The 27,166-nt window shown below is 52.8% G+C and overlaps 1 protein-coding gene and 1 long non-coding RNA gene across 7 annotated transcripts in view; one reads left to right on the top strand and one right to left on the bottom strand.

The window, feature by feature from the left end:
* FGD3 (FYVE, RhoGEF and PH domain containing 3) overlaps positions 1-27,166 on the bottom strand; it is a 55,157-nt gene that overhangs the window by 17,483 nt on the left and 10,508 nt on the right. For 5 of the 6 annotated variants that reach the window (XM_008256978.4, XM_008256969.4, XM_070050006.1 and 2 more), the window contains exons 2-8: positions 16,116-16,232; positions 14,988-15,471; positions 5,460-5,549; positions 4,664-4,800; positions 3,056-3,212; positions 1,660-1,798; positions 968-1,026 (exon numbers count right to left, since the gene is read on the bottom strand). In XM_008256978.4, coding sequence (XP_008255200.2) covers positions 968-1,026; positions 1,660-1,798; positions 3,056-3,212; positions 4,664-4,800; positions 5,460-5,549; positions 14,988-15,422 — 1,017 coding nt within the window. In that variant the 5' untranslated portion in view covers positions 15,423-15,471; positions 16,116-16,232. Of the gene's footprint in view, positions 1-967; positions 1,027-1,659; positions 1,799-3,055; positions 3,213-4,663; positions 4,801-5,459; positions 5,550-14,987; positions 15,687-16,115; positions 16,233-27,166 lie in introns of all 6 variants that reach the window. The other variant, XM_070050003.1, reaches the window with a different exon arrangement.
* On the top strand, positions 35-14,018 carry LOC138843989 (uncharacterized). Its single transcript, XR_011379283.1, has 3 exons — positions 35-265; positions 12,371-12,484; positions 13,222-14,018. It is a non-coding gene; the product is annotated as an uncharacterized lncRNA (long non-coding RNA).

Here is a 27,166-nt window from a genome sequence, read left to right as displayed (position 1 = left end):
TGAGTGATTGTGATGCCACCAACCCACCAGTCACTTCTCCTGGCCCTGGTGGCTGGGTGGTCACGTGGCCAGCTAGCATGCAAGGTGCAATTGGACAAGGCTGGTGGCCCACAGACCCTGCTGAGCCAGAAGCCAATGCAGCAGAAGGCAGAGCTGAGCCCACAGTGACCTAAGAGTAGCAATGTCACGCAGGTCTGGATCTCCTGTGCCCTAGCAGGCCCCGTCCTTGGACTTGTGTGATCTCAGCTGGCACTCCTGGAAACAAGTAGGTTGGCCTGACCTGTCTCTGTCATGGATGCAGGTGGATGTGGGTGGGCCACAGGGAACAGCACAGGGTGTGGGGCGCACTAGAGGGGCAGGCTAGGTCAGCACTGAGGGCCTTGCAGGAAACAGGGGAAAGGGTGGGTACACCTGGTCTGTACTGGGCGGTGGGGGCAGGGGGCATACAGCTGGTGTACTGGAGGGCTAGGGTGGGGGTTGTATCTGGTAGTGCAATGGAGGGGCTGAGTGTGTGCCTGGTATGTATGGGGGCGCCTAGGCAGGCACAGAGCCAGTCCATGAAAGAGACTAACCCAGCTTCAGGGAATGAATGAATGAATGAATGAATGACACTACCACCAAGAGCTGACAGTTATTATACCAGGTCTTCCTCTGAGCACTACATGCGGAGATTCCTTTAAACTCCACAACAGCTCAATGATAAGAAAGGCTCTGTCAGGGCCCCCAGTGTCACAAAAGGGGAAGCCGAGGCACAGAGCACTAACTTGCTCATCAGATCCAGTGAAGGGCAGGCTGGCCCAGCTCTAGGTGGAGCTCTGACCACCCCAGGGGTCAGGGGTGAGGGTGCTCACTGATGGGGCCCATCTGGACCCTGGGGTGGAGGTACTCACTGACCCAGCCCCCCACCCTCACTCCCTGCACCGCTCTGTGGCTCAGCTCCCCCGGCGCCCCTGGGGAGCGCACTCACCACTTTTCGGATGGCGGCATTGGAGTGGTCGGCGGCTGTGGAGATGAGCTCCAGGGATCCTGCAGGAGAGGATTCAGTCAGCCTGGGCAGAATGAAGACGCCGCCCTTCTCCTCCTGGAGTGACTCAGAGCCCCAGGGAGCTGCCCCATCGAGGAGCTGACCCAGTTTTGCCCCCTGCCTGGTGGCCCCAGGCTGCTTAGAGACCTGGCCAGAGGAACAGGGTGTGGCCCATGGCTCTGGGTCTGCAGGGGGCCTGCTGAGGCCAACACCAGGTGGGGCCTCCACTCTCCTACACGGATCCCTGCCCTGTGCTGCCTACTGGCCACCCCAAGGTCACTGCTCTTCAAGCAGGAATGCCCCTCCCCCCCCCCCCACCCCAGTCCCACAGGGTCTTTTCTTGGTGCCTAACCTCTGAAGGTTAGCATGGACCAACGTCTGATGGGACCTTCCCTACAGCCCACACCTACCCTGCACCTCTACCCTCAAGGACATGAAGTCACATCATGGATTGTTTAAGGGACTTCTCTTTCCAGCTCTTTCTGTGCGTCTCTGTCTCTCACCCCCCTCCCCTCTGCATCTCTGTCTCTTCCTCTCTCTCTCTCGCTCGTCCTCTTGCCCCAACTCCACCATCAGGGATCCAGGCAAGCCCTCCTCCCCCTCCCACCCCTGGGCCTCGAGGCCACTCCGCTCACTCTCTGCGTCCTTCCTGTCTGGGTTGTCCCCTGGGAGCCTCTTCAGGTAGTCCTTGAGGAGCAGAGCATAGCGGGGGACCCTCTGCACGGGCTCCAGCATGTGGTGCTGCAGTGTCAGGTTCCCGCACACCTCCTGCTTCTGTGAGGACAGAGGATAGCAGGTGCACCCGAGGGCACAGCTGTGGACACCGGTACCACCCTGGTTCTGGCCACCACAGCCCCAGGTCCAGCTGCCCTCTGTGCCATGGGCCAGCTGGGGAGGCTGAGGCTCAGAGAAGCTGGGGGACGGGCTGAGGACCAGAACGCCAGGTGGGTTGGCCTTGGCCCCCAGAGCTCACTCTGTTCTGAGTACAATTCTCGTTGGAGAAAAAAAAATACTGGGACCAAACTGCCTTATCCCTCGAGTGCTTTTGACACCGATGTTCACCTGTGCAGGAAGTGGTGCCAAGAAATCCAGCAGAGCTTTGCCTAACTCTTTTTTTTTTTTTTTTTTTTTTTTTTTTGACAGGCGGAGTTAGACAGTGAGTGAGAAAGACAGAGAGAAAGGTCTTCCTTCCGTTGGTTCACCCCCTAAATGGTCGCTACGGCCAGCGTGCTGTGCCAATCTGAAGCCAGGAGCCAGGTGCTTCCTCTTGGTCTCCCATGGGGTGCAGGGCCCAAGCACTTGGGCCATCCTCCACTGCCTTCCCGGGCCACAGCAGAGAGCTGGACTGGAAGAGGAGCCACTGGGACAGAATCCGGTGCCCCAATCGGGTCTAGAACCCAGGGTGCCAGTGCCTCAGGGGGAGGATTAGCCAAGTGAGCCACGACTCCGGCCTCCCAACTCTTGCTATGGAGACTTGGACCCACATGTGTCCTTATGCCTAGAGGCCGTGGGGAGTCTTTCTGCAGGCTCCTCCTGCCATGAGTGCATTGGGAGGGCTCCTCTCGTGCAGACACCCAACCAGTCACAGCCACACAGCATGATAACATGTGGGCCGCGGCGAGACAGCTCCCTCCCGTGCTCGATTTTCCCATTCATGAAATGGGAAGAACAGCCTGTCTTTGGGAATTACTGCAAGGACCAGGATCCGATGAGCATCAGGACTCATCCCACAATTTTCTGACTCAATAACATCCTTTCTTATCTTTGGAGTTAAAAAAAATGTTTCAAAGCAAGGATGCCTGGCTTAGTCGTTAAGACACCTGCATCTCACATCAGAGTGCCTGGGGTGCGAGGCCCAGCTCTGGTTCCTCACTCTAGCTTCCTGCTGATGCAGACCCTAGGAGGTAGCGAGTGAACCAGTAGATGAGAACTTTCTCTGCTTCTTAAATAAATTAATAAAATTATGTTTTTATAAAAACACACCAGCCCCTGCACCTGAGAAGGCCCATGTCACTGCCCCAGCTGCCTTACCTGGATGCTGTGGACGACGTCTTTGAATGGCGGCGAGCGCTGGGTCCACGTGCTCACCAGTGCCATGGCCCTGTCAAAGTTCTTCACGTACTCGCCATACATCTTCAGGAACGGGGCCAGCTTCTGCAGGATGTCCCCCAGTCGGGGGTTCGTGTCCCTTTGTGGAGGAGTTAAGATCATCAGACACACAGCCCAGGTGGGATAGGGCCTGGAGCCAGTGGACATGAACTTCATACGGCGGAGCGGGGGGGGGGGGGGGATGGTGGCAGAGGGACCAAGGCCATGGTCTGACTCCCAGTGCTGTGTGGTGACAGGTGGACTGGCCACCCTCTCCAAGCCTTCGTCAGGAAGTTAAGGTAGAGGCTGCCTAAGAAGTACCCAATGCTGCAGGCTGAGAGCCAGGGCCTGAGCCAGGGGCTGTGAGCTGTGGCAGAGCGGCACATGTAATGGGCCACAGTCAAAGAGGAGCCACATAATACCATTTTACTCCGTTTAAGTGAGCCAAGCTTGCAAATGACAGGTGCAATCAGACAAGGCTGTGGATAAGACCCGCCAACACAGGCAAAGTCCCGCCCAAGACAGGCAGAGTCATGGGGGCAGCAGCGGCCTGCAGTGAGGAAAACGAAAGCTCTCACTACTTCAGACAGGGATGGCAAACGGGTTTCAAGAAGCAGGAAGATGGAGATCTGTTCTAAATAGATAATCAAAAGCTGGAAAGGTACCATGCGGGTTTGACTTAAAGGCCACCAACGGGGGAGGGTAGGCAAGCAGCAGGAGTCCTGAACAAAGTCATAAACGGAGCCGCAGAGGCCACCTGTGCATCCATGGGTTACCCGTCTCCAGGACCTGAAGGAGAAAGCCTGTCCCCACTGGTGGGGTCAAGGACTCTGTCAGCCCGAAGGCCACGCACAGCCTGGACTGCCCTGGGGGACACCGTGTGACCCGTTCTGAAGATTTACAGAGTGACCAAGCCCCACCCTGAGTGAGAGCTAAGGCCTGACCTCTGTGCTCTCGGGGATGCAGCTTGAACGGGCTTGGGGGACACCAAGGGGCAGCCAGGCCAGCAAAGGGACAACAGCCAGGCCAGCAAAGGGATTCCCCCAAGCACGGAATCCCAGAGTGGGAAAACGTGTGGTGAGGAGAACTGTGGAGCTGGGGCCTCTCGTGCAGTGTTGTATTAACCAGGACTTTCAGCTGAGCTCTCCCTTGCTAAGAACAGACTGGGGCAGCAGAGGGACGGAGGAACCGACTGCAGGGATGCTGGGCAAGGGTCTGGGGCCACTTTTGGGGGGAAAAACTCTTTTTCAAGCAAAGATGGAGTGCGTGTGGGGAGAAAGAACAAAACCAACGAGCACTGTTTGCTCATGTTTGGCATTTCCAGATGCCAGATGCCACTTGAATCCCACAGAGCCCAGAGCAGGCCAGGAAAGCTCCTTCATTCCGTGTCGACACTGAGTGGCCAGTCATGGCCACCAACCAGGGAGGGGTGAGTCAGGACTCGACCCAAGACCGGGCAGGGAAGGGAGGCCCCCAGGCCCCCACGAGACTGTCGCCCGGGTGCCTGCCTGGCTTTCAGGCACATGGATCCCCGCCCAGAAGGCAACTCACCACTCCTCCGAGATGCGGGTCCGCAGCTCAGGCAGCAGGAACTGCCCGTGGAAGCGGTAGATGGAGGAGATGTTGGAGAAGATGCCCGTGGTGACCTCCAGGGGGATGCCTGCTTCCGTCAGCCTGGTGCAGAAAACCTGGGCACAGAGATGCCCATGATGGCCACTGCACGTGCTGCGGTGCCGACACTGTCATGACCGGCCACCTGCAGCAGGGTGGGTGCTTGGGAGGGGGCTGCCATGGCTCTGTGACATCAAAATGGTTAGAGAACCTCGTGGACTTAAGGCCAGCTTGCCTGAGGCTGAGGCAGGCCCTGGCCCTGAGGCCGGGGCACAGCATGCTTTCCCAGGTCACTTGCAGGGAAGGGAAGGCCCAGATGGCCTTCTCCGGCTTGTGAAACACAAACTGCCCACTCTGTCAAGCCCTGCTATCCACTGAGGCTTCATTTCCTGTGCCTGGAAGCACCATGTTGCTAGGTGGGCAGGGATGAGGGGCACCTACTGTCCCACCTATGCAGAAAATCATCCAGAAGCCGCCTGTGTGCTCAGCTAATGCAAATGCCGGCAAGAAACAACCCCAAAGTGACCAGACAAAACCTTTGCCCCAGGGCTATAAGCACTGAAAGTCAAAAATGTGTTTCTGATCCAGACTGCTATTTGTCTGAGCTTTAGCATTTAAGTCTTTCATAACTCCCACTGTAATGCCCAACCAGTGCTAAGAGATAGGCAGCTTGCCTCTGAGACTTCGCACTGCACTCTGAGTGGTTAACGGTGCGCCCCCGAGGCATGCAGGTTACCTGGTCCAGCAGGTGCAGCCGCCTCACGTAGGTCTCCTCAGTTTGCAGGAGCTCCTGCGCAATGTGGAGCAGCTTTTGGGGGTTGGAGCCCTGTGGAGAGATGGCTGCAGCTCACCTGAGGCAGATGAGCCTGGGGCAGGCAGCACCCAACCATGGCTGCCTGCTATGTGCCAAGATGACCAGGGGCCGGGAAGGGCAGGAGGAGGCCGTTGGGATTGGGATGTGGTGCTCAGTTCTCATACACGGTGTCTCCAGGCAGGGTTCAGGAAAAGCACAACGGTGTTTGCCAATCTCCCAAAAGCCTCTTCAGCACTGAGACGACTCTACCTGCCTAGGGCTTTCACTGCAGAGCAGCTTCCAGCACAGGTGCTTGGCCTGTCCGTTAAGATACCTGCGTGCCATATCTGAGGGTCTGTCCGGTTCCTGACTCCAGCTTCCTGCTAAGTAGTGGCGATGATCTTAATGGGTTCCTGCCACCCACATGGGGGACCTGGGTTGACTTTCTGACTCCTGGCTTTGGCCCCAGCAGGCGGCCACTGAGGACAGCTGGAAAGTGCACCAGCAGATGAAAACTCAGATAAATAAAAATTCAAAAATGAAATATGTCACACGTGCATCACAAAGTGACATCAGCAAGACAGTTGGCTAAGATACTGCAGGCCCTCCTTCCCTCACAGAGACATGGAATTAACAACACACAGACTGGAAATACCTCTGTGAGAAATCTAGAAACCAGGTGAGACACTACAACACCATGACTTCAAAACCAAGAAGGGCTTCCAGTGAAAGTGAAGGAAAATTGGTGGTGTTTGGTGCACCTGTTTTAGTCCACTTTTGTTGCTCTAAGAAAATGCCTGAGACTAGATAATTAGAAAACAACATAAGCTTATTTTTCATAGTCCTGGAGAGCAGATGTCCAAAATCAAAGCATCAGCCGTTCTGGTGTCAAATGAACGTCTGGTTTCTGTCTGCAAATTGGTGGTCAGAGGCTGTGCCCTCCCATGTTGGGGAGGATGGAAGGACAAAAGGCGGATGAGTGCTTTGCCTTGACATGGTGGAGAGCAGAAGAGCACAAGAGAACCAACCCTTCTAGAAGGGACCTCATCTCCCCCGTGAGAACTCCACTCCCTGAGCTCATCGTCTCCTAAAAGCCCCACCTCTTAATACTATCACAATGATGATTACGCTTCAGCCTATGAACTCTGGGGTGTACATCAGACCATGCTCCTCCCCTGTGCAGCACAGCATGGACCACTGAGAAGAAACCTCCCATAACAGGCCCCTACTGTCAGCGTAGAAGCAAAGGAGCAAACTGCATGTCCAACACCCTGTGGACATGTGGACTGCCCATGGAACTGACCTCCCTCTCTTCCCTCCCCTGCCCCCTCTCCCCGCTCCTCTCTCTCCCTTTCCCTCTCCCCTGCCTGCAGTGCTAATGAGAGCTGAGGGAATCTGTTACCATTAGACATGGTCTACTAAAAAAAAAAAAAAAAAAAAAAAAAAAAAAAAAAAAAAAAAACAACCATAAAGGGAATCCTTTAAGTGGAAATAAAAGGATGGTAAATAGTTACATGAAGCCAAAAGATAACAGTTCTCCAGTAAAGGTACATACATGGTCAAATATAATAACCTGTACTCTTATAATTTTGATGCATAGAATTTAAATCATAAAGGGGTCAGAGCCATGGCATAGCAGGTAAAGCTACCATCTGCAGTGCCAGCACCCCATATGGGTACTGGTTTGAGTCCTAGCTGCTCTACTTCCGATCCAGCTTCCTGTTAATACGCCTGGGAAAGCAGTGGAAGATGGCCCCCTGCACCCCATGAGACATCTGGAAGAAGCTCTTGGCTTTGGATCAGCCCAGTTCCAGCCATTTGGGGAGTGAAACAGTGGATGGAAGACCTCACTCTCTCTCCCTATCTGTGCCTCTATGCAACTCTCTGCCTTTCAAATAAATAAATAAATCTATTTTAAAAAGAATTTCAATCATAAAAAAAAATTTATGTTGGTTACAGACTCTTTTTTTTTTTAATTTTATTTGTGACATCAACAATATGGAGCAGGGACAGAGGAACCAGACTGTAAAAGAAGTAGTTTTTTTATGTGACTAAAGTTGGCATCACTTTTTCTTTTCTTCATTTTTATTTGAAAGAGAGAAAGAGAAAGAGAGAGAGCACGAGAGAGAGAGGGAGAAGAAAGAGAGCGAGCGAGCTTCCATTTGCTGGTTCATTCCCCAAATGCCTCCAACAGGGGGCCTGAGCCAGGTACTCAGTCTGAGTCTCCCACACGGGTGGCAGGTACCCAAGTACTCAAGCCATCATGGCTGCCTGCTAGGACGCACTTTAACAGGTAGCCAGATCAGAAGCACAGCCACTGCACCAAAATCTTTAAATCTGTGTAAACTGGTATAAAATATGTAAAGATGATTTGTGACATTGATACTAGGGAGCAGGGAGGGAGGAATCAGAACTGTAAAGGAGGAGAGTCCTTGTATGTGGCTAAAATTGGCATCAAGAGAATGCTGTAATTTTAAGATGTTTTATATAACTACAGTGGAAACCACAGACAAAACAGCTAAAGAATATACACAAAAGGAAATGAGAAGCGGATCAAAGAACATCAATCATGAAACACAGGAAGGCGGTAAGAACGGAGAGGGGGAGCAAAGGCTAGAAGACATTGAAAACAATGAACAACATAGAAATTGTAAATCCTTCCCTACCAGTAACTACTGTAAAGGGATTAAATGCCCTGATCAAAGGACATAAATTGGCTAAATGAATTAAAAGCAGCAGCATCCGGCGCCGGCACACCGGGTTCTAGTCCCGGTTGGGGCGCCGGATTCTGTCCCGGTTGCCCCTCTTCCAGGGCAGCTCTCTGCTGTGGCCAGGGCGTGCAGTGGAGGATGGCCCAGGTGCTTGGGCCCTGCACCCCATGGGAGACCAGGAAAAGCACCTGGCTCCTGGCTCCTGCCATCGGATCAGCACGGTGCGCCGGCCGCGGTGGCCATTGGAGGGTGAACCAACGGCAAAGGAAGACCTTTCTCTCTGTCTCTCTCTCTCACTGTCTACTCTGCCTGTCAAAAAAAAGCAGCAGCATCCATCTATATGCCACTCATAAGATACTGTAAACCTAAGAACATTTATAGGCTGAAAGTGAAATAATGGAAATATTCCATACAAATGGTAACTAAAAGACAGGAGGAATGGCTACTCTTATACCAGAGAAAATAAACTTTAAATAAAAAACTGTTACAAGGGCATGATGAAAGTGTCAAGTCAACAAGAAGGCATTACAATTATACATATTCATGCATCAGACCTCAGAGCTCTAAAATATATAAGCGAGCTCTGACAAAATTGAAGGGAGAAATAGACTGGAACAAAATAATAGGAGACTTCAATATTCCACTTTCAGTAATAGATAGAACAACCAGACACAATATCAGTAAGGAAAAAGAGGAACTGAAAAACACTATCAACAACTGTACTTAACAGACAGATACAGAACACGCCACTCAACAATAGCACAATATACATTCTTAAGAGCACATGGAACATTGTCCAGGACGGATCACATGTCAGGCATAAAAGCAAGTCTTAACAAACTCAAGAAGAGAAAACGTGCAAAGTACCTTCTAGTATCAGTGGAATGAAACTAGAAGAGAGTAACACAATGAAACTCATAGACACGAGCAAATCAGGCGACATACTCTTAAAAACACCATGGGTGAAAGAAGTCAGAGAAGATAGAAAACACCTTGAGACCAACTGGAATCACAACACACTTAGGAAGCAAATACAGTGCTGAGAGTTAAAAAAGGGGGCAGGCATTTGGCCTAGAGGTTAAGGTGTTGCTTGAGATATCTGCCTTCCCTATCAGTTTCTGGTTTAAGACCCAGATCCAGGTTCCTGCTAATGCAGAATTTTGGAAGCAGCTCAACTAGTCAGATCCCTGTTACCCACATGAGAGACCCTGACTCAGTCCCTGACTCTCAGCTTTGGCCTGTCCCGGTCTTGGCTGTTGCATGCATTTGGGGGAGTGAACTATTAGATGGGAGATCTGTCTGTCTGTCTGTCTGTCTCTCCCTCCCTTCCTCCCTCCCTCCCTCCCTCTCTAAAATAAATAAGAAGAAAAGTAGGGACAAGGGGAAGAGAAGGGGAAAGGAGGGGAAGGGGAGGAGAAGAAAGATCTTGAACGAACAACCTAACTTTACTTGACAATAGAAAAAGAGGAGTAAGCTAAACCCAAAGCTAGCAGAGGAAGGAAACAGAAAGATCAGATCAGAGATAAATGATACAGAGAATGGAAAAACAGTAGAAAAAAGTTAACAAAACTGGGGGCTGGCCCTGTGGCATAGTGGGTAAAGCTGCTGCTTGCAGTGCCGGCATCCCATATGGGCACCGGTTCGAGTCCTGGGTGAATCACTTCTGATCCAGCTCTCTGCTGTAGCCTGGGAATGCAGTAGAAGATGGCCCAAGTCCTTTGTGGGAGACCCAGAAGAAGCTCCTGGCTCCTGGCTTCAGATTGGTGCAGCTCCGGCCATTGTGGCCATCTGGGGAGTGAACAGTGGATGGAAGACCTCTCTCTCTCTCTCTGCCTCTCCTTCTCTCTCTGTGTAACTCTTTCAAATAAATAAATAAGTCTTTTTTAAAAAAGTTAACAGCACTTAAAAAAGGTGGGTTTTTGAAAGGAACAACAAAACTGACAAACTTTACCTGGATTAACTAAGAAAGAAAAGAAGACTCAAATAAGCACAATCAGAAATGAAAGAGCGGACATGACAACTGGTGACACAAAATTTAAGAGAATACTACCAACAACGACATGCCAACAAACTGGTTAATCCTGAAGAAATGGATATATTCCTAGAAACACAAAACCTACCAAGATTAAATCATGAAGAAATAAAAAATCTGAAAAGCTCAATAATGAAAAAGGAGACTGAGACAGTAATTAAATACTTCCCAACAAAGGAAAGTCTAAGCCCAGTGGCTGCACTGGAGAAGTCTCCTGAACACGTGAAGGAGAACTGACCCGCTCCTGAAATTCTTCTTAAACAGCATGAGAGGAGGGAGCACTTCCAATTTCACTGCACGAGGCCAGGGTTACCCTGACACCAAGGCTTCACAAAGACACTACAAGAAAACCGCAGCCCAACATCCCTGATGAACACGATCCAAAAGCCTCAACGAAACACTGGGAAAACCAGATTCAACAGCAAATTGAAAGGATTATACACCATGACCGAGTCTGATTTATTCCTGGAATGCAACAATGGTTCAACAGACAAAAATCAACCAATGTGTTACATCATTAACAGAACAAACAATAAAAATGATATGGCCTTCCGTTGACAACGAAGCTGGATGACAGTCAACACTGTTTTGTGATAAAAACACACAACAAACGAGGAACAGGAGACTTCCTCAGCGTAAATAAAGGCCACACATGGAAAGCCCATGGCTAACATCAAACTCAGTGGTGAACATCTGAGCTTTTCCTCCAAGGCTAGGCATTCTCTCTACTTCTATTAAATATAGTACTGCAAGTTCTAGATGAAGCAATTAAGTAAGAACAAAAAGGCATCCAAATTGAAAAAGAAGGAAAAAAATTAGCTATTCACAGATGACATAATCTTTTTTATTTTATTTTTTGACAGGCAGAGTGGACAGTGAGAGACAGAGAGAAAGGTCTTCCTTTGCCGTTGGTTCACCCTCCAATGGCCGCCGCAGCTGGCGCACCGTGCTGATCTGAAGCCAGAAGCCAGGTACTTATCCTGGTCTCCCATGGGGTGCAGGGCCCAAGCACTTGGGCCATCCTCCACTGCACTCCCGGGCCACAGCAGAGAGCTGGCCTGGAAGAGGGGCAACCGGGACAGAATCCGGCGCCCCGACCGGGACTAGAACCCGGTGTGCCGGCGCCGCAAGGTGGAGGATTAGCCTAGTGAGCCGCGGCGCCGGCCGACATAATCTTATATGTAGAAAACTCTAAAGATTCCACAAAAAACTATTAGAACTAATGAAGTGGGCCAGTACGGCAGCACAGCAGGTTAAGCTGCCACTTGCAGTCACCAGCATCCCATCTCATAGTGCCAGATGGAGTTCTAGCTGTTCCACTTCTAATCCAGCTCTCTGCTAATGTACCTGGGAAGACAGCAGATAATGGCCCAAGTGCTTGGGCCCCTGCTACCCAGCATGGAGACTAGGGTGGAGTCCTGGCTCCTGATTGTGGCCTGGCCCAGCCCTGGCTGTTGTGGTTATTTGGGAAGTGAACCAGCAGGCAGAAGATCTCTCTTTCTCTCTCTTTCTCTCTCTCTCTCTCACTGCCTTTTAAATAAATAAATATAATAAATAGGGGACCGTCATTATAGCATTGAGTGAGCTATCACTTTTGCCTTTCAAATAACTTTAAAAATCTTAAAAAAAAAAATCAGACCAATGAACCGACCAATTCAGTAAACTTACAGGATACAAGATGAACACACAAAAAATCAGCTGGTCTGAGAGCACAGACTTCAGACCCCGTGAGCCCTGTGCAGTGACTGGGCGCACGCTCTCTGTGCTCCAGGGTGGAGAGGACAGCAGCCCACAGCCCCCTGTGTTAACATCTGAGCAGAGCTTGACGAAAGGAGAGGGAAGGATGCGTAGAGTATCTCAGTGGGACTCCCGGGGGTTATTCTTGGATTCCTGGGGATGGGCCCTTCCTGGTTTGCCCTCTGTGCACTCCTGCCCCTTGCACATCACAAGTGTCTCTGGAAGCATCCGCTGGTCGCCAGATGGAGCCACATCCCCTCACACCACGCATCACCCACCCCAGCCAGTAGTGTTCAGTCTCGTTCTTAGAATAAGTGACCCAGCTTAAACCTATGTGTGGAAAAATGATTTTGTCTTACATTTGCATTTTTCAGCTTTTTGGACAATCTGGGCTTGACTGGCTCATGTATGCACTTGCTAATTTGGTTCTGAGTCCTTCCTACCCCCACCCGGGAGATGGTGAGACCACTCCTCCCGCTTAATGCTACGTAAGTTACTAGGAAACTGCATAAGGCAGCAAGTAAGGGTAGGTCCCCAGGGCAGAGTGGCTCCAGGGCAGGGCAACCCCAGGGCCATGGGAACAGAGGGGAGGTGAGTGAGAAGCAAGAAAACCTCCCAGGATTTGGTGAGAAAAGCAGGGTGCCAGGGAAGGGGCACCGTCACAGGAACAGCCCTGGAGGAGACCAGAGAGGTGAGGAGATCAGCATGGAGCATCTTGTACTCAGCCATATGATTCAGTCTCTCTCTGCTCGGATTTCTCTATTAAAGAGATTCCACTCCCAGGCACCTTCACACATGACCTTGAAAGGCCATACAAACTACAGTGCCCTCCACCCCCAGCTGACCTCACCCTGCCAAGTGCCATGACAGCAATTCAATGTGCTAAGTGTTTAACTCTAAATGAGCTGCTATTAGTGTACTTAACCCTGAAGGACACTCCCATTCAGAACTAAGGCACCGGCGGATGGCTGGAGGTTTAGCCAGGAAGGGAGCTCTGCTCTGGGAAGGGGCTCAAGCCGCAGTGTGGCCAGTGGCACCAGCCCAGCCCTCTGGGCCCTCAACACAGCGTTGGCTTCATGCCTAACCTACGTGCCCCCCATAAGGGCTGGGCGATTTGGGGGCCAAGAGGTGTGCTGATAAAATACATCCTCCATCTTTGCCAACGCCTCTCCTTTATTGTTTCGGCTTTCTTAGTTTTTTTTTTTTTTTTTTTTTTTTTTTTTAGATTTTTGACTGGCTCATGTATGCACTTGCTAATCTGGTTCTGAGTCCTGTCTACCCTGACCCTGGGAGATGGTGAGACCCCTCCTCCCCCTTAATGCTACGTAAGTTACTAGGAAACTGCAGAGGTCCCGGCAGCCTCAGGTGGTGTGGCATGTGTCTACCATGTCTTTTATTATCTTCTGTATCTGCCCCTTTGACATCTGGGCCTCGCTGACCCTAGAGGGATGGCTGCCCCAGACATGGCCAGTTCCTAGGGACAGTAACGGACCCATCTGTGGTACACTCTTTCACATACAAACCAGCCAGTCCACAGCTCACACCCCACCTCCTCCACTGTGGGGCTCTCACACCCTGGGCCATTGTCCTCCTGCCTCATTGCCCCAGGGCCAGACGCCCAGCGAGCGCTGCACGCCACAGTCCACGGAAATCAACCAGATTGGCCAGTGCACACCTGCTTATCCTGCTTCCTCCCTTCCTTCCCGTGGAAACCAAAACAGAGTCTCCTGCCCGGTGTTCCCCTCTCCTTCGGCCTCCTGATTGGCCCTAGTGCTTCCCCATGTGTGTGGATGTGTGAGGGGGGTGCACTGGCCTCCGGGGATCCATGAGTAACAAACTATCTGCTCCATGGTGGTTGTCCCCTGATCTTGCTGGCCTCACCATATCTGAAGAATAAAACCTGCACAGCATCTCCTCTTATCCACTGTTTCCCTTCCCGTGGTTTCAGTTACTTGGAGTCAACCAGGGTAATACTAATGAAAATACTAACATTTGTCCTGACTTTTCCTAGGCAAGACCATAGTCATGTAGCTTTTATTAGTATCTTGTTATAATCATTCTATTTTATTTTTGGTTATTACTGTTAATCTTACTGTGCCTAGTTTATAGACCAGACTTTATCATAGGTATCTGTGTACAGGAAAAAACAGTCTACAGGGTTCAGAAGCAGCTGCGGCTGTAGGCATCTCCGAGGGGTCCAGGGCCGTGTCCCCTAAGGATAAAGGAGGTGACTGTACTAAAACTTAGCCCCAGCCTTCTCTCCATCAACTAAGCTCGTGGTGGTCCAGGCACCAGGCCCTCTGCCCACCAGGTCTGTCTCCTGAGTCATGGCATCAGCAGCAATGTCACCACAAGGAGCCAGCAGGCCCAACCTGGTCACTTGGCAGCCTACCCACACTGTACTCTCTTCACAGAGGTGGTTTCTCTAACTCTAGGGCCATCTCCTGTGCTTCTACCTCCCCTTGGGTCCCAGAGTCCAGTAAATGCCAGAGAAGGTGTGCAGGCTCTCCCTCCGGGCAGGTCCACCGTGCCAGGGACACACCTGCTGCTCAGGCCTCCACCCACAGTGCTGGGCCTCACGGGTCCTGCCCAAGTCTGAGGAGCGCAGAGCACCCAGCCTGTGCCACACCCTGCGGGTGATGCCCAGCATCTGCCTCGGTTTCCTCATTCATCAAGTGGATGACATTCATGCTACCTTCCTCAAGCACTCCACAGAGGGTGGCTGTGGGTGGCACCACCAGTAAGACTGACCTTTGTGCCTTCCTAGCTCGGGAGCTGGCCACACCTCACAGATGTGGAGACTGAGGCTCAAGGTGAGGGCACTGTCCAATGGGGCAGGCGGACCTCGCTGGTCATTCCCAGCAGACTTCATCCCAAAGTCTCCCCTGGGGCAGTGGGAGCCTGTGTGCCTCATTTCTGAGATGTGGGGCCCCTCAAACCCCTCCAACAAGGCCCTGGAACCCTCACCAGAACAGAGCACAGGGGGCCTACCTGGGCCAGGCTGGCGTCCTCGTCGGTGCCCAGAGGGCTATGCCTGGGGTCGGCCTCCTCGCCCACGTCACTGTCGGCCTCCTCCGGGGGCACATCCTGCTGGGCCTGGCTGTCTGGGGCCGTCTCGGGGTGCAGCGTGGCGGAGGCTGGGGAGAGCTCCTCACAGGGGAAGTTCTCACCGACCACGCTGGAGGACGGGCTGTCAATCCCGCTGTCCCGATTGGGGATCTTGGTGATGCAGCTCAGCTCCCCACGGGGGCCGGTGTCTGAGGCACTGTCCCCTGCCACAGCTGGGCCACCAGCGTCCCCGCAGGAAGCACCAGGCCTGACTGGGAGTGCTTGGAGCTTCCCCATGGAGGAGGTGCCAGGCAGAGAACTGGGCACCCCCGGGGGGACAGGTCCTGGGGAAGTTGAAGGCTCCCTGCCCAACTCCATCGTCAAGGCCGAGTTCCCCGAGCTCCTAGGGAGGCTGGTTGGGAGCTTCCTGTCAGGAGAAATGAGCCCAGCTTAAAGCAGCCCCTGCAGGTGGCCAACCTCACTCCCCGCCAACGGAAAGTCAGCTTGGAGGAGGCAGGCAGGGGCCATGGGCGTCATGCAGACACTCTGGGCAGTGTGGCGAGGTCCTACCGGGATAGGCTTTCTTCATGGAATGGCAAATAGGGCAGATGGCAAAGGTTTTGTTGTAAAATGAAGTTTCTCCTACACACACACAAAGTAACACTGAGGCATGAAGCTCCCTGCCGCTCAGTGGGTTCAAAATACAGGCTGAGCAGCAGTGACCAGAGCTTACAGTGCTCGTCTATCCACGTCCACAGTGCTTCTGGGTCTGGTGCTACCCGCCCCGGGCTGAGGCGCCCCGTCTCCTCATTCCCCAGACACACTGAGGACACGGCCTCTAGAGGCCCCGGCCCTGACCGTGCCCCCAGGTCCCTGCTCAGGGCTTTGCCTCCACCCTCCCTCCCTCCCAGGGCCGTCTCACACCTGCATCTCAGCAGGAGCAACCTGGAGTGCTGGTCCTGCTGACCCCTGAGGAGGGTCAAAGGTGAGATAAGACCAGAGGGGGCCTAGCAGTCCCTGAGATCGTCCCCTTGACTCATGACACAAAGGGCCCCAGTGACGGTCACTTACCCCACCTGAGGCTGTCACCCTCCCCGACAGGGCTGAGGCTCGGCCGGCAGAGGCTGGAGGGCCTCGCTGAAAGTCTCTCTTGCTCAGAAGGTCTGAAGTGGAGTTGAGGAGGAGGTGCTGAGAGAAGGTTAAAGAGAATGAAAATCTCTTTCCGCAGCTGGCATTTGGAACAGCTACAGCTTCTATAGGGGAGGGGACCCAGGTAGGGTACAGGTGTCCACAAGGTGTCCACAGCACAGCCCGTCCTTGACCCCTGGCTGACACACGCAGCTCCGAGAAGCACAGGGGCCCACGGGCGGGCAGCATCTCGGCTTAGAACTCCGGGTCCCCAGAATGCACTTGTCCCTGTTCAAAGGGGCTGTGCATGTTAGGGTCACCTGGAACATGCAGGCACCTCTTGGGTGAGGACAGCTGCCAGCCCTCCTCGGCCCACACCCCACACCCTCACCCGACACAATGAGAACACAGTCTCAGAGTCCATCCCTCTTGTCCTGTGCAGCAGACGCGCCTGAGGCAGAGCTCAGCACAATCAGGCTCCTGCAGTGTCCCCTGGGGCTGGGCAGGACCACCCACGTCCCCCAGGCTATGGGGCGACAGGTCCTGTGGACAGAGCACCTGAGGCCTGCACAGCTTCCTGTGTGTGTGTGTGTGTGTGTGTGTGTGTGTGCTGCCACGCAGCAGACGGGTTTTGAGTGGACCTCTTTCAAGTGACCCCAAACTCGCTTCAGGTGGGCACTTACTATTGGCTACTGGTACATTCTTCACGAGCTTAATAGGGAGAAATATTAAGATTTCTAAACAGAAAATACATGTTTTGCTGCATTCTTCTCATAGCATAGGAGATAAACTCAAGTTTCCAGAAGTCAGACATGACACAGCAATAAAAACACGCACATGGAATGTGAGTCCTGCTCAGCCCCGGGGCAGCAGAACGGCAGAGGCCACCCTGGCTCCTCCCTCTTAGGGGAACAGTGATTCTGGCCAAGGTGGAGTAACAGAAACCAGACTGACTCACCTGAGGCAGCACGAGTGGACAAAAGCCACAGAACCACAGTTGGCGAGACACTACGCCAGTTGGCAGAGCACCGTGATCCTTGAGAGATGGCAACAGGTGAGGGGGATGTGCTCATGCCCAGGCCACAGGGGAGCCCGGGGAACTCTGAGGACATGGAGCTGGGAGTCCTGGAGACCCAGGTGGCCAAAGCCCAAAGGACAGACCCCTGGAGAGGACAGCGGTCCACAGCGAGAGAACCCTAGATCCACGGAGGGGCCCTCAGAATCTGTCAGCAGGAGCTACAGAGGCTGGAGGAGGAGCCACATGACAGGACCAGAGAGGGGTTACCCAGGTCTGCCGGGTTCAAACCAATCAGAGGGGGGGTTACCCAGGTCTGCCGGGTTCAAACCAATCAGCCTAAAAAGCCCAAGGCTTGTAGAGCATGGGGTCAGGTGCTTAGGAGGGTCTTGCCTCAGGAGTGGAGGGTAATTAACTCCATGTGCTGTTCTGGTCCCACTTAAAAATATTAACAGATGTTTACAAGAAGTCCAAAGGGTTTACAACTTAATTGTATTGCCAAGCCAAGCTCAAACATACTCAAAGAATATAAACCAGCAAGGTAAAAGTCACAATGTCTGGTATTCAATCAAAAATTACCAGGCATGTAAAGGGACCACATAACCCATAACAAGGAGGAAAACTTTGAAAACTGACCCAAAAGTGACAGAGATGTTGGAGTATGCAAAGACCTTACAAAGGTGTTATGCCTGCATTCCACTGTGTTCAAATGCTAAGTAGGGACATGAAAGATGTAAGAAGACCGACACCAGACTTCTAGAGGTGAAACTACAAAATGTGAGATAAAAAATTCACTGGTGGCAGACTCTCAGCCCATGGGCCCACAAACTGGGGAATCGGGGCCTGTTGCTTGTGCCTCGTCTGGTTACTCCAGCGTCGCTGCTATGAAGGAAGTGGTTCAGCAGCTCCGGCTGGAGGCTGGACTCAACCGTGTCAGTGTCCCAGGCAGCTCAGAGCTGAAACAGGTTTCCTCAACACCAACCCCTGCTGACCAGAGTATCTTCAAGGACAAACCCCTTCAGACCCCAGAACGTCTGATGCTCTCTGCAGTCAAACCAATCTTCCAAAGAGTTCCCAAAGCACTTCTCATTAGCTCTCATTTAAGAGAGCTAAACTGAAGCCTGTACAAAAACTTCCCTTAACACACAAGCCACAATATACAAACTTCCACTTTATTGGCCCTTAATATCTACCTCTCTGAAATTTCAGAAATTTTTATTTCACAAGGGTAATTATTTTATTTATAATAGGAGCAGCATACAATAAAATACTTAGTGTAAAAGTAGAAAAAAATACACTGGATTAGACTGCTGGCAGATTGCACATCGTAGAAGAAAAACCAGTGAATCTGAAGAGACAGCAATAGAAACTAAACCAAGGGAAACACAAACAGAGAGAGAGACACACACACATACACAGAGACAGGAATAGTGAGAAAGAGACATACAGGTGGAGAGAGAGAAGCAGAAATAGATAAAGACACATGGAGAAAGAGACAAGGAACAGTGCATTAGTGAGCTATGGGAAAACTTCAAACAGCACAACACACATGTAATTAGCATCCCAAAAAGAAGTGGGGGGGGGATGCTCATATTTGAGGAAATAATGGCTGAAGTTTTTATTGTATGAGAATGACACCCCAGAAAGAAAAATCTCATTCCCATCTTCTTTGAGGTATGCAGACATCAGAAATGTTGTTTCCAGTGTCAGTTTTGTTAGGACAAAAAGGGAGCACCAAACCTGAAGACGGAGGCCTGGGCAGCCCAGGTCGTCCAGAGGAGAGGGGTTTCATCATGCTGGTGTGTGTAGGGGGGTCCTGGAATTAGGATCATCCTGCCTTAGAAGGGCTTTTGCACAAGAGCAGAAGAACAAAGAGAAGTGGAGAGAGGGGCAGGTAGAAGATGAGCCACACAGGTATTAGCAACTGGGCAGAGCTGCCCCTGACTCTTCTCCATCTCCCTACCCCACCCAAGCTTCATCTGAAGCCACCCTACTGGGTTGGCAAGGCCACAACCTAGAGTTCAAAGCTTTCCCTGACACACATGCACATGCACACACTCTTATATGCATACACATGTGCCACACACATGAAACATGTAAATACACACACATGCGTGCACATACTTGGCCACATGCACACACACACAATATGCAGGGTTGTGGTGAGCATCTTCTCATGCTTGTTCACCAACAGCTACCCAAGGTGTACATTCCCTTCCCTTAACACGGGGTCAACGTGGTGAGGCTGACCCAGGCCGCAGCACTTGGGCACTGGAGCCCCCTGGGTCTTGGGTCACTCTGACACACACAGGGCTGAGCAGGGAGATCATGCAGCAGAGGGTCAGTTCTCTCTCCACTGGCCTTCTCCAGCAAGGTCCTCAGGAAATGTCGACCTGCCTAAGAGAATGATCCGGCACCCACTGCAGACTGACCAAGGCTCAGCCACAGGTAGCTGAGGCTGGCACCACCCAGCAAAGGGGATTCCACAAGTATGAAGGCATTAGTACTGTCTACGTGGCTCCATCGCAGTAGCCGTTGGACAGGAGTAGGGTAAATGCTGTGGTCCCCACTCCTGGAGCCCCCTAGAGCTCAGCTGCCATATGAGATGGGCGGGCCAGCACTGCAGCTCACTAGGCTAATCTTCCACTTGCAGCGGCGGCACACCGGGTTCTAGTGCCGGTTGCTCCTCTTCGAGTCCAGCTCTCTGCTATGGCCCGGGAGTACAGTGGAGGATGGCCCAAGTGCTTGGGCCCTGCACCCACATGGGAGACCAGGAGGAAGCACCTGGCTCCTGGCTTCGGATCAGCACAGCACGCCGGCCATAACGGCCATTTGGTGGGTGAACCAATGGAAAGGACGACCTTTCTCTTTCTTTCTTTCTCTCTCTCTCTCTCTCTCTCTCTCTCTCTCTCTCTCACACACACACACACACACACACACACAAACTCTGCCTGTCAAAAAAAAAAAAAAAAAAAAAAGAGATGGACAGAGACAGTCCCATGGCCCAGTACAGGAGTCTACCTGTCGGCCCAGCTCCAACATGCCTCTTTGGGGGCAGCATGAGAGCATCCCCTGCCACAAAAAACCACCACAGCGCTCATGTGCCTTACTGCCTGTCCCTAACCACAACAGCCCAGTGGTCCCACACCAGTGTGTGCTCCATAACGGCGTGCCAAGGGAGTGTAGGTTTTTAAAATCATCTGCACATCCTGTGACACCCTCCAGTCTAAGGGGGACTCTGATGTCCCTCCCCTGAATATGGGCAGGGTTTAGAGATCTGCTCTAACCAGAGGGCAGCAGCCACCACACAGAGAGGAGCACTGGCTATGCAAGGAGGCTACACGGTATGTCCCAGTCAACAGCCTGCAGCAGCCAGACCTGGAGCTCAGGGGGAAGCCTTGGAGCTGGCCCGGGCCTGCTGCCAAGAGCTGCCATCTGTGCCACTGGCCCCAGAATCACAAGGGATGATGATGGGGTGGCTGTGGCTTCACTCTGCCTTGTTGAGGGCCGGTCAGTTTGCAATGGCTGGCCCCAGTGATGCTAAAAGTGATGTGGGCAGGTGGGGAGCTAGCAGAGAGGAGCTGAGGTTTGACAGCACCGCCCCGCTGCAGCCCAGTCCAGCCCACCACATGACAGCTCCAGCCAACCCATGTGGCAGTGTGGTCTGCGTGACAGCTCCAGAAAGCCCCGCAGAAGCCCTGGTCAGCCAGCACAGCAGCTTCAGTTGACTCTCGCATGATACCCTGGTCTGCACTGCCCAACCTCCCTTTCTGTGCACTGCCCAAACCCATCTTCTGTGCACCAAGTCCCTCACTCCCCTGATTCTTTGTAGCAGAAACTGTAAGTTCCTCAATGCTGTAAACTGAGAACCAGAGCCAGCTGGAAATATCCCATAGAGCTACAGGCTATGTTCTGTTGATGACCTTTGGGTCATTATAATGTCATTATAATAAAATTACCATGGCTGGCACTCCCATTCCCAGCATGCACTTGATGCCACGACACTTCTACAATTTCCAAAAAGGCCACGGAAATGGGTAACACCCAAGCCTTGTCCAAGCTCCATCCTCTTTGTTTTGTCTTTTTTTTTTTTTTTTTTTTTTTTTTTTTTTTTGACAGGCAGAGTGGACAGTGAGAGAGAGAGACAGAGAGAGAAAGGTCTTCCTTTGCCGTTGGTTCACCCTCCAATGGCCGCCGCTGCAGCCGGCGCACCGCGCTGATCCTGGCAGGAGCCAGGAGCCAGGTGCTTTTCCTGGTCTCCCATGGGGTGCAGGGCCCAAGCACCTGGGCCATCTTCCACTGCACTCCCTGGCCATAGCAGAGAGCTGGCCTGGAAGAGGGGCAACCGGGACAGAATCCGGCGCCCCAACCGGGACTAGAACCCGGTGTGCCGGCGCCGCAAGGTGGAGGATTAGCCTATTGAGCCACGGCGCCGGCTGTTTTGTCTTTTTTTAAAATAATTATTTATTTATTTGAGAGGTAGAGTTATAGACAGTGAGAGAGAGAGACAGAAAAGTCTCCGTCCGCCGGTTCACCCCCAAAATGGCTGCAGCGGCCGGAGCTGCACCGATCTGAAGCCAGGAGCCAGGAGCCTCCTCTCAGTCTCCCATGCGGGTGCAGGGGCCCAAGGACCTGGGCCATCCTCCACCACTCCCCCAGGCCACAGCAGAGAGCTGAATGGGAAGAGGAGCAGCCAGGACCAGAACCGGCGCCCACACGGGATGCTGATGCCACAGCGGAGGATCAACCCACTGCACCACAGCACTGGCCCCATCCTCTTTGAATATTTAATTAAGCTCCACCCCAGACACCATCCCTCCTTATAGTATAAAAGTACACACCCACCTTTGAGCTTGCCTGCACTTTTTTTTTTTTTTTTTTTTTTTACAGGCAGAGTGGACAGTGAGAGAGAGAGACAGAGAGAAAGGTCTTCCTTTTGCCGTTGGTTCACCCTCCAATGGCCGCCGCGGCCGGCGCGCTGCGGCCGGCGCACCGCGCTGATCCGATGGCAGGAGCCAGGAGCCAGGTGCTTTTCCTGGTCTCCCGCCTGCACTTATTTTTTGAGTGTACACTTTTCCTTCGCTTTAAACAAATTTTGCTTTCCTGCTCACTTTTATCTATGTCTCCTCCTTGAATTCCTACTTATGACAGAGAGAAGAACCTGGACCAAGCCTAGACAGGGGGCATCCCTACAACATAAGGACCATCAGGCAATACCACGAGGGTCTGTGTGTGCACACCTGCAGCCCACAGACCACAGGTTTTCTCTGGCCCCTGCACAGCCTCTCCTTTGCTTACCTTTAGTGTGTAGTTCCAAACCTACTGAGGTCATATTAGCATGCGCAGAGTACAGAGTTATGCCTGGGAGAAATGCCCAGTGACCAGTGGAATTAAAGCCACCCCATGACCCAGAGCGGCTCAGAAGTACAGGAACTGTCCCTGGGGTCTCAGCCTGGGAAACATTCTGGCGGCCACCAGTCTGACCAAACGTCTTCATCCTCTCTGCCAAGCACACAGTGGGGTCCCACAGCTTTGGAACTGGGGTGGGGGTCAGCAGGATCTTGGAGCAGGACAGGGAAGTGAAGGCAAGGTGGGCAGGGAGAGGAGGAGGCAATCAACACGGCCCCTACTGTTTGCTCGCAGTAGCTCCTGACAGTGACCTGTGCCTGTGCTGTTAAAACAGCCAAATCCTCTTCAGACAACTTAGAAACCACAGAAAAACAGAAGTCAGTGCAAGTGACCTGCGGCCTTTGCAGTGAGATGATGGCTGTGGTCAGGGTGGTTGGGTGGCCAGGGCATGGCTCTCCAGCTCTCCAAGTGGGGCTTCTCATATAGCAGTTGCACTTGTCCCTGTCCAGTTGCCAGCCTGTGTCTACCAGGTGCCCTCAGGAATCGTTTCTCCCAAAGGAGGTGAAAGCAGGGGCTTGAACAGACATTTGCACACCCATGGTCACAGCAGTGTTAGTTACAAGAGCCAAAACATGGAAGCCACCCAAATGTTCATCAACAGATGTATGGATGGGGGCCGGCGCTGTGGCACAACGGATTAACCCCCTGGCCTGAAGGGCCGGCATCCCATATGCGCGCTGGTTCAAGACCCGGGTGCTCCACTTTCTGTACAGCTCTCTGCTGTGGCTTGGGAAAGCAGTGGAAGATGGCCCAAGTCCTTGGGCCCCTGCACTCGCGTGGGAGACCCAGAGGAAGCTCCTGACTACTGGCTTCGAATCAGTGCAGCTCTGGCCGTTGTGGTCAATTGGGGAGTGAACCATCGGATGGACGACCTTTCTCTCTCTCTTTCTCTCTCTCTGCCTCTCCTCTCTCTGTGTAACTCTTTCAAGTAAAATAAATAAATCTTAAAAACAAACAAACAAACAAACAGATGTATGATGACTAACACCTGGTCCATTCATAGAAGGGACTATTATGCAGCCTTAGGAAGGGAAGGCATTTTGACACATGCTACAAAACGGATGAACCTGGAGGCCTCTGTGCCCAGTGAAACAAGTCAGCCATGAAGGGCACCCATTGGGATTCCACTGAAGCGAGGTCCCTAGTGTAGTCAACTTCAGAGGGAGGAAGCTAAATGAGGCTGCCAGGGCCCAGGGGAGGGGGAAGAGAGAGTTTGTGTTGAATGGGGACATAGGCTTACTTGGGACGATGAAAATGTCCTGGAGATGGATGGTGGTGAAGGTTACACAGCAACATGGATGTACTTAATGCCACTGAGCTGTACACTGGAAATGATCCAGATGGCACATTTTATAAGCTGCACCTTTTTTTTTTTAAGATTTTATTTATTTGAAAGAGTTACAGAGAGGTAGAGCCAAAGAGAGAGAGAGGTCTTCCATCCGCTGGTTCACTCCCCAAATGACCTCAACGGCCAGAGTTGAACCGATCTGAAGCCAGGAGCTTGGTTTCTCACATGGGTACAGAGGCCGAAGGACTTGGGCCATCTTCTACTGCTTTCCCAGGCCATAGCAGAGAGCTAGATCAGAGGAGGAGCAGCCTGGACTTGAACCGGCGCCACAGTGCAGGCCCCATATATGCTGCATCTTTCCTAACTCTAAGGTTTTGCTTTTTATTTATTTGAAAGGCAGACTGGCAGAGAGAAATGGAGAGAAAGACAGAGACAGAGACAGAGTTTTTCTAGCTGCTGGTTTATTCCCCAAATGGCTACAACAGCTGGAGCTGGGCTAGCCTGAAGCCAGGAGCCCAGAGCTTCATCCAGGTCTCCCACGTGGGTGCAGGAGCTCAAACACTTGGACCATCTTCTGCTGCTCTCCCAGGCACATTAGCAGGGAGCTGGAGCAGAAGTGAAGCAGCCGGGTCTTGAACCAGCCACCCATATGGGATGTTGGTGTCGCAGGCGGAGGCTTTACCCACTATGCCACAACAATGGCCCCTAGACAAACTTACTTTAACAAAAAAATGCATTCAGAAGGCTCTCAGCAGAAATTCTGTGAATTTACACCAAGGTGACTGATCCCAGGATGGGGCAGGCCTGGGACTGTGGGCATCCCCACCAGGGCAGGAGGCTGGGGTCTGCATGCATGAGGCACAGAGCGCAAGCATCGTCCTGGCAGCCCTGCTCCCATTAGACATGCAACGAATGGTTGTAGGAAATGCAGGAACATTTCCTGGTGGTTTGCATTCCTGAGACCAAGGTTTGCATTCCTGCCCCAGGTGGCAGACACGGGGTGAGGAGGAGGGATGGAGCCTCCTGCCAACTCCACCAGAGTGAAATTAACCAAACCTCTAGGAGGCCCTGCCTGCACCCTCCCCTGCTCTGGCCAGAGGCCCATTCCCTGGGGGTTTTGAGACATGATGGCCAATGCAGATTGAGCCTGGCACACAAGCCCTGTGTGTCCACCTTGCAGGCCGTGTAGCCATCATTGGCTCCGAAGCTGTGCATCCACCCTGTCCTGTCTGGACAACCGCAGACAGGCTTGACTTCCCTAAGTGTCAGATTCCCCGTCTGTAATATGGACACAGTAACAGTCCAGTAAGGATTCTAAAAGCCTGAAGCCAGCACACAGCAACCCTATCCCCACACTGGCCGTTTTGTACGTTGTCAGCGGCTCTGACAGACACAGGCACAATACTTTGTCATCAGATGGGACAGTCAACTGAAGCACTCCCAGGCCTCTGTCACCAGCTGCAATGTGGCTCAGCCATGGCAGGTCAGTGAGATCAAGTCAGCAGCAAGATTTTTGCTAAGACCTAGAATTAGTGGAAATACACAAACAGCAAGCCCAGGGAGGCACAGGGGCCTCAATACAGAGCCACCTCTCTCACAGGGTTTCCATGTAGGGGGACCTCCACCATAATATAATAATAAAATCTCAATCTTTTAAATAAAATAAACTTCTTCCCTAGATAATTAGCTATACACATAATAAAGCAGGCAGAATCCCAGGGGCCGTGCCGGGATGGATCCCACAGCTGGTGGGGGGTGTGCAGGCACTGGGTTTCCTTCAGGTGTTCAAAGGATAGGGTAGCTGGGGAGGAGGTAGGGAAGCCTCCAGGGTCCTGCCCGTCCAGGGGAGAGACTGGGGCCATGGGGAGGCTGAGGAGGGGTGATGGGGGTGGCCCAGAGGCCAAACGCCTGACCCGTACAGGGTGGAGGAGGAAACTCCTACTGCCTGAGTCAGGGTGCACAGCAGGAAGAGCAGAGGGCAGCGAGGCCACGCATCCATCTCACCCGCAGGGCTGGAGGCTCTGTGGGCACAGGAATGCATGACCACACGGTGGGTAGTTTGTCCCAGACCCACAGGTGCCTGCTCCCACTTTCTCAATAACAGCACAGACCCAGCTATGGCCAACATACACTCGTCTCCCTGCTGGACACCTGCCCCACTCATCACCCCCCAGGACCCACAGATATCTGCAGAGCAGAGGACTGAGTATAAACAAGGAAACATCAGGGATGAGTGAGGGCCCCACAGCTCTTGTTTCCTTTCTGGGCTGGCTCGGTCCCCACTGGCTGACCGAGCAGACATCCTGCCCAGAGCAGACCGGGACAGACGGGCACTGAGTGACCAGCTGTGCTCATCCATTTGTCCTTGTTCATTGTTTCCAGCATACACTTGTCCTTGAGCCTCCTGCGTCCACCGGAAGGTTGCACAAACCCTTCTCATTTGGGCTTCGCATCTACCCACTGCTGCAGTGGACTCCTTGTTCACTCCCTGTGCCGTGGAGCCTCGATTTCCCTTTCTGGACATGGGTGTCATGATGGACCCACCAGGGGCAGGGTGGGGATGGTGCAGTAGAGCTCCTAGCACATAGACTTCCAACTCCTGCAGTCACCACTAACCCACGAGCCACCCAGAGCGGCAGAGACAGGTGCAGCCTCCCAGCACAACGTCCTCACAGTCAGGCGCTCTCAGGGTCTGTGTACACGGCATGATCCCATGTAGCGTGAGGATCCTTTGCCCACCTTGGGGGTACTGGTTTCTGTGCAGACACAGCCCCCCAGGAGCGGAACCTGGGCCCGTGGCCTGCCTGAAGCAGCCCGGCTGGGGACAAACCACTTCCTCCCCTCAGCACCTATTGGCCCCACCCAGCTCTAGGGCCACTGAGTGAACTGGGAGGCTTAGATCTGTGCTGGGGTTCAGCCAGAGCTCTTGTAGGCTGGGGGTTGGGCTGAAGCATCCTGAGGGGGCTCCCTGTGCCTCAGGTCTCTCCCCTGGCAGGATGGCTGAGCCACATCCAGCCAGGCATTGACAAGGTCTGGAGTGAGCACATGTGTCCCCTGCTTGGTGGGCTGGTGCTGTGCAGACCCCACTCTACAGACTGGGACATCGAGGCAGAGTCTGGGTTGCCGCCCAAAGTCATTCCCTGTCCCGCTGCCCTGTGCTTGGCTTCTTTTCTCCAGTGCATCTCATGAAGCCCCAAGTTCACCTTTCTGTCCTCCCTGGGGGGGGGGGGGGGCAACAGCAACCCCCACATCTCTCCCAGCACTCACTGACTGCAGAAACAT

Source organism: Oryctolagus cuniculus, chromosome 1, assembly GCF_964237555.1.
Source record: "Oryctolagus cuniculus chromosome 1, mOryCun1.1, whole genome shotgun sequence".
Lineage (NCBI taxonomy): Eukaryota > Metazoa > Chordata > Mammalia > Lagomorpha > Leporidae > Oryctolagus > Oryctolagus cuniculus.
The sequence above is the reverse complement of the archived record's forward strand: the minus strand, read 5'-3'. Positions and strand labels throughout refer to the sequence as shown.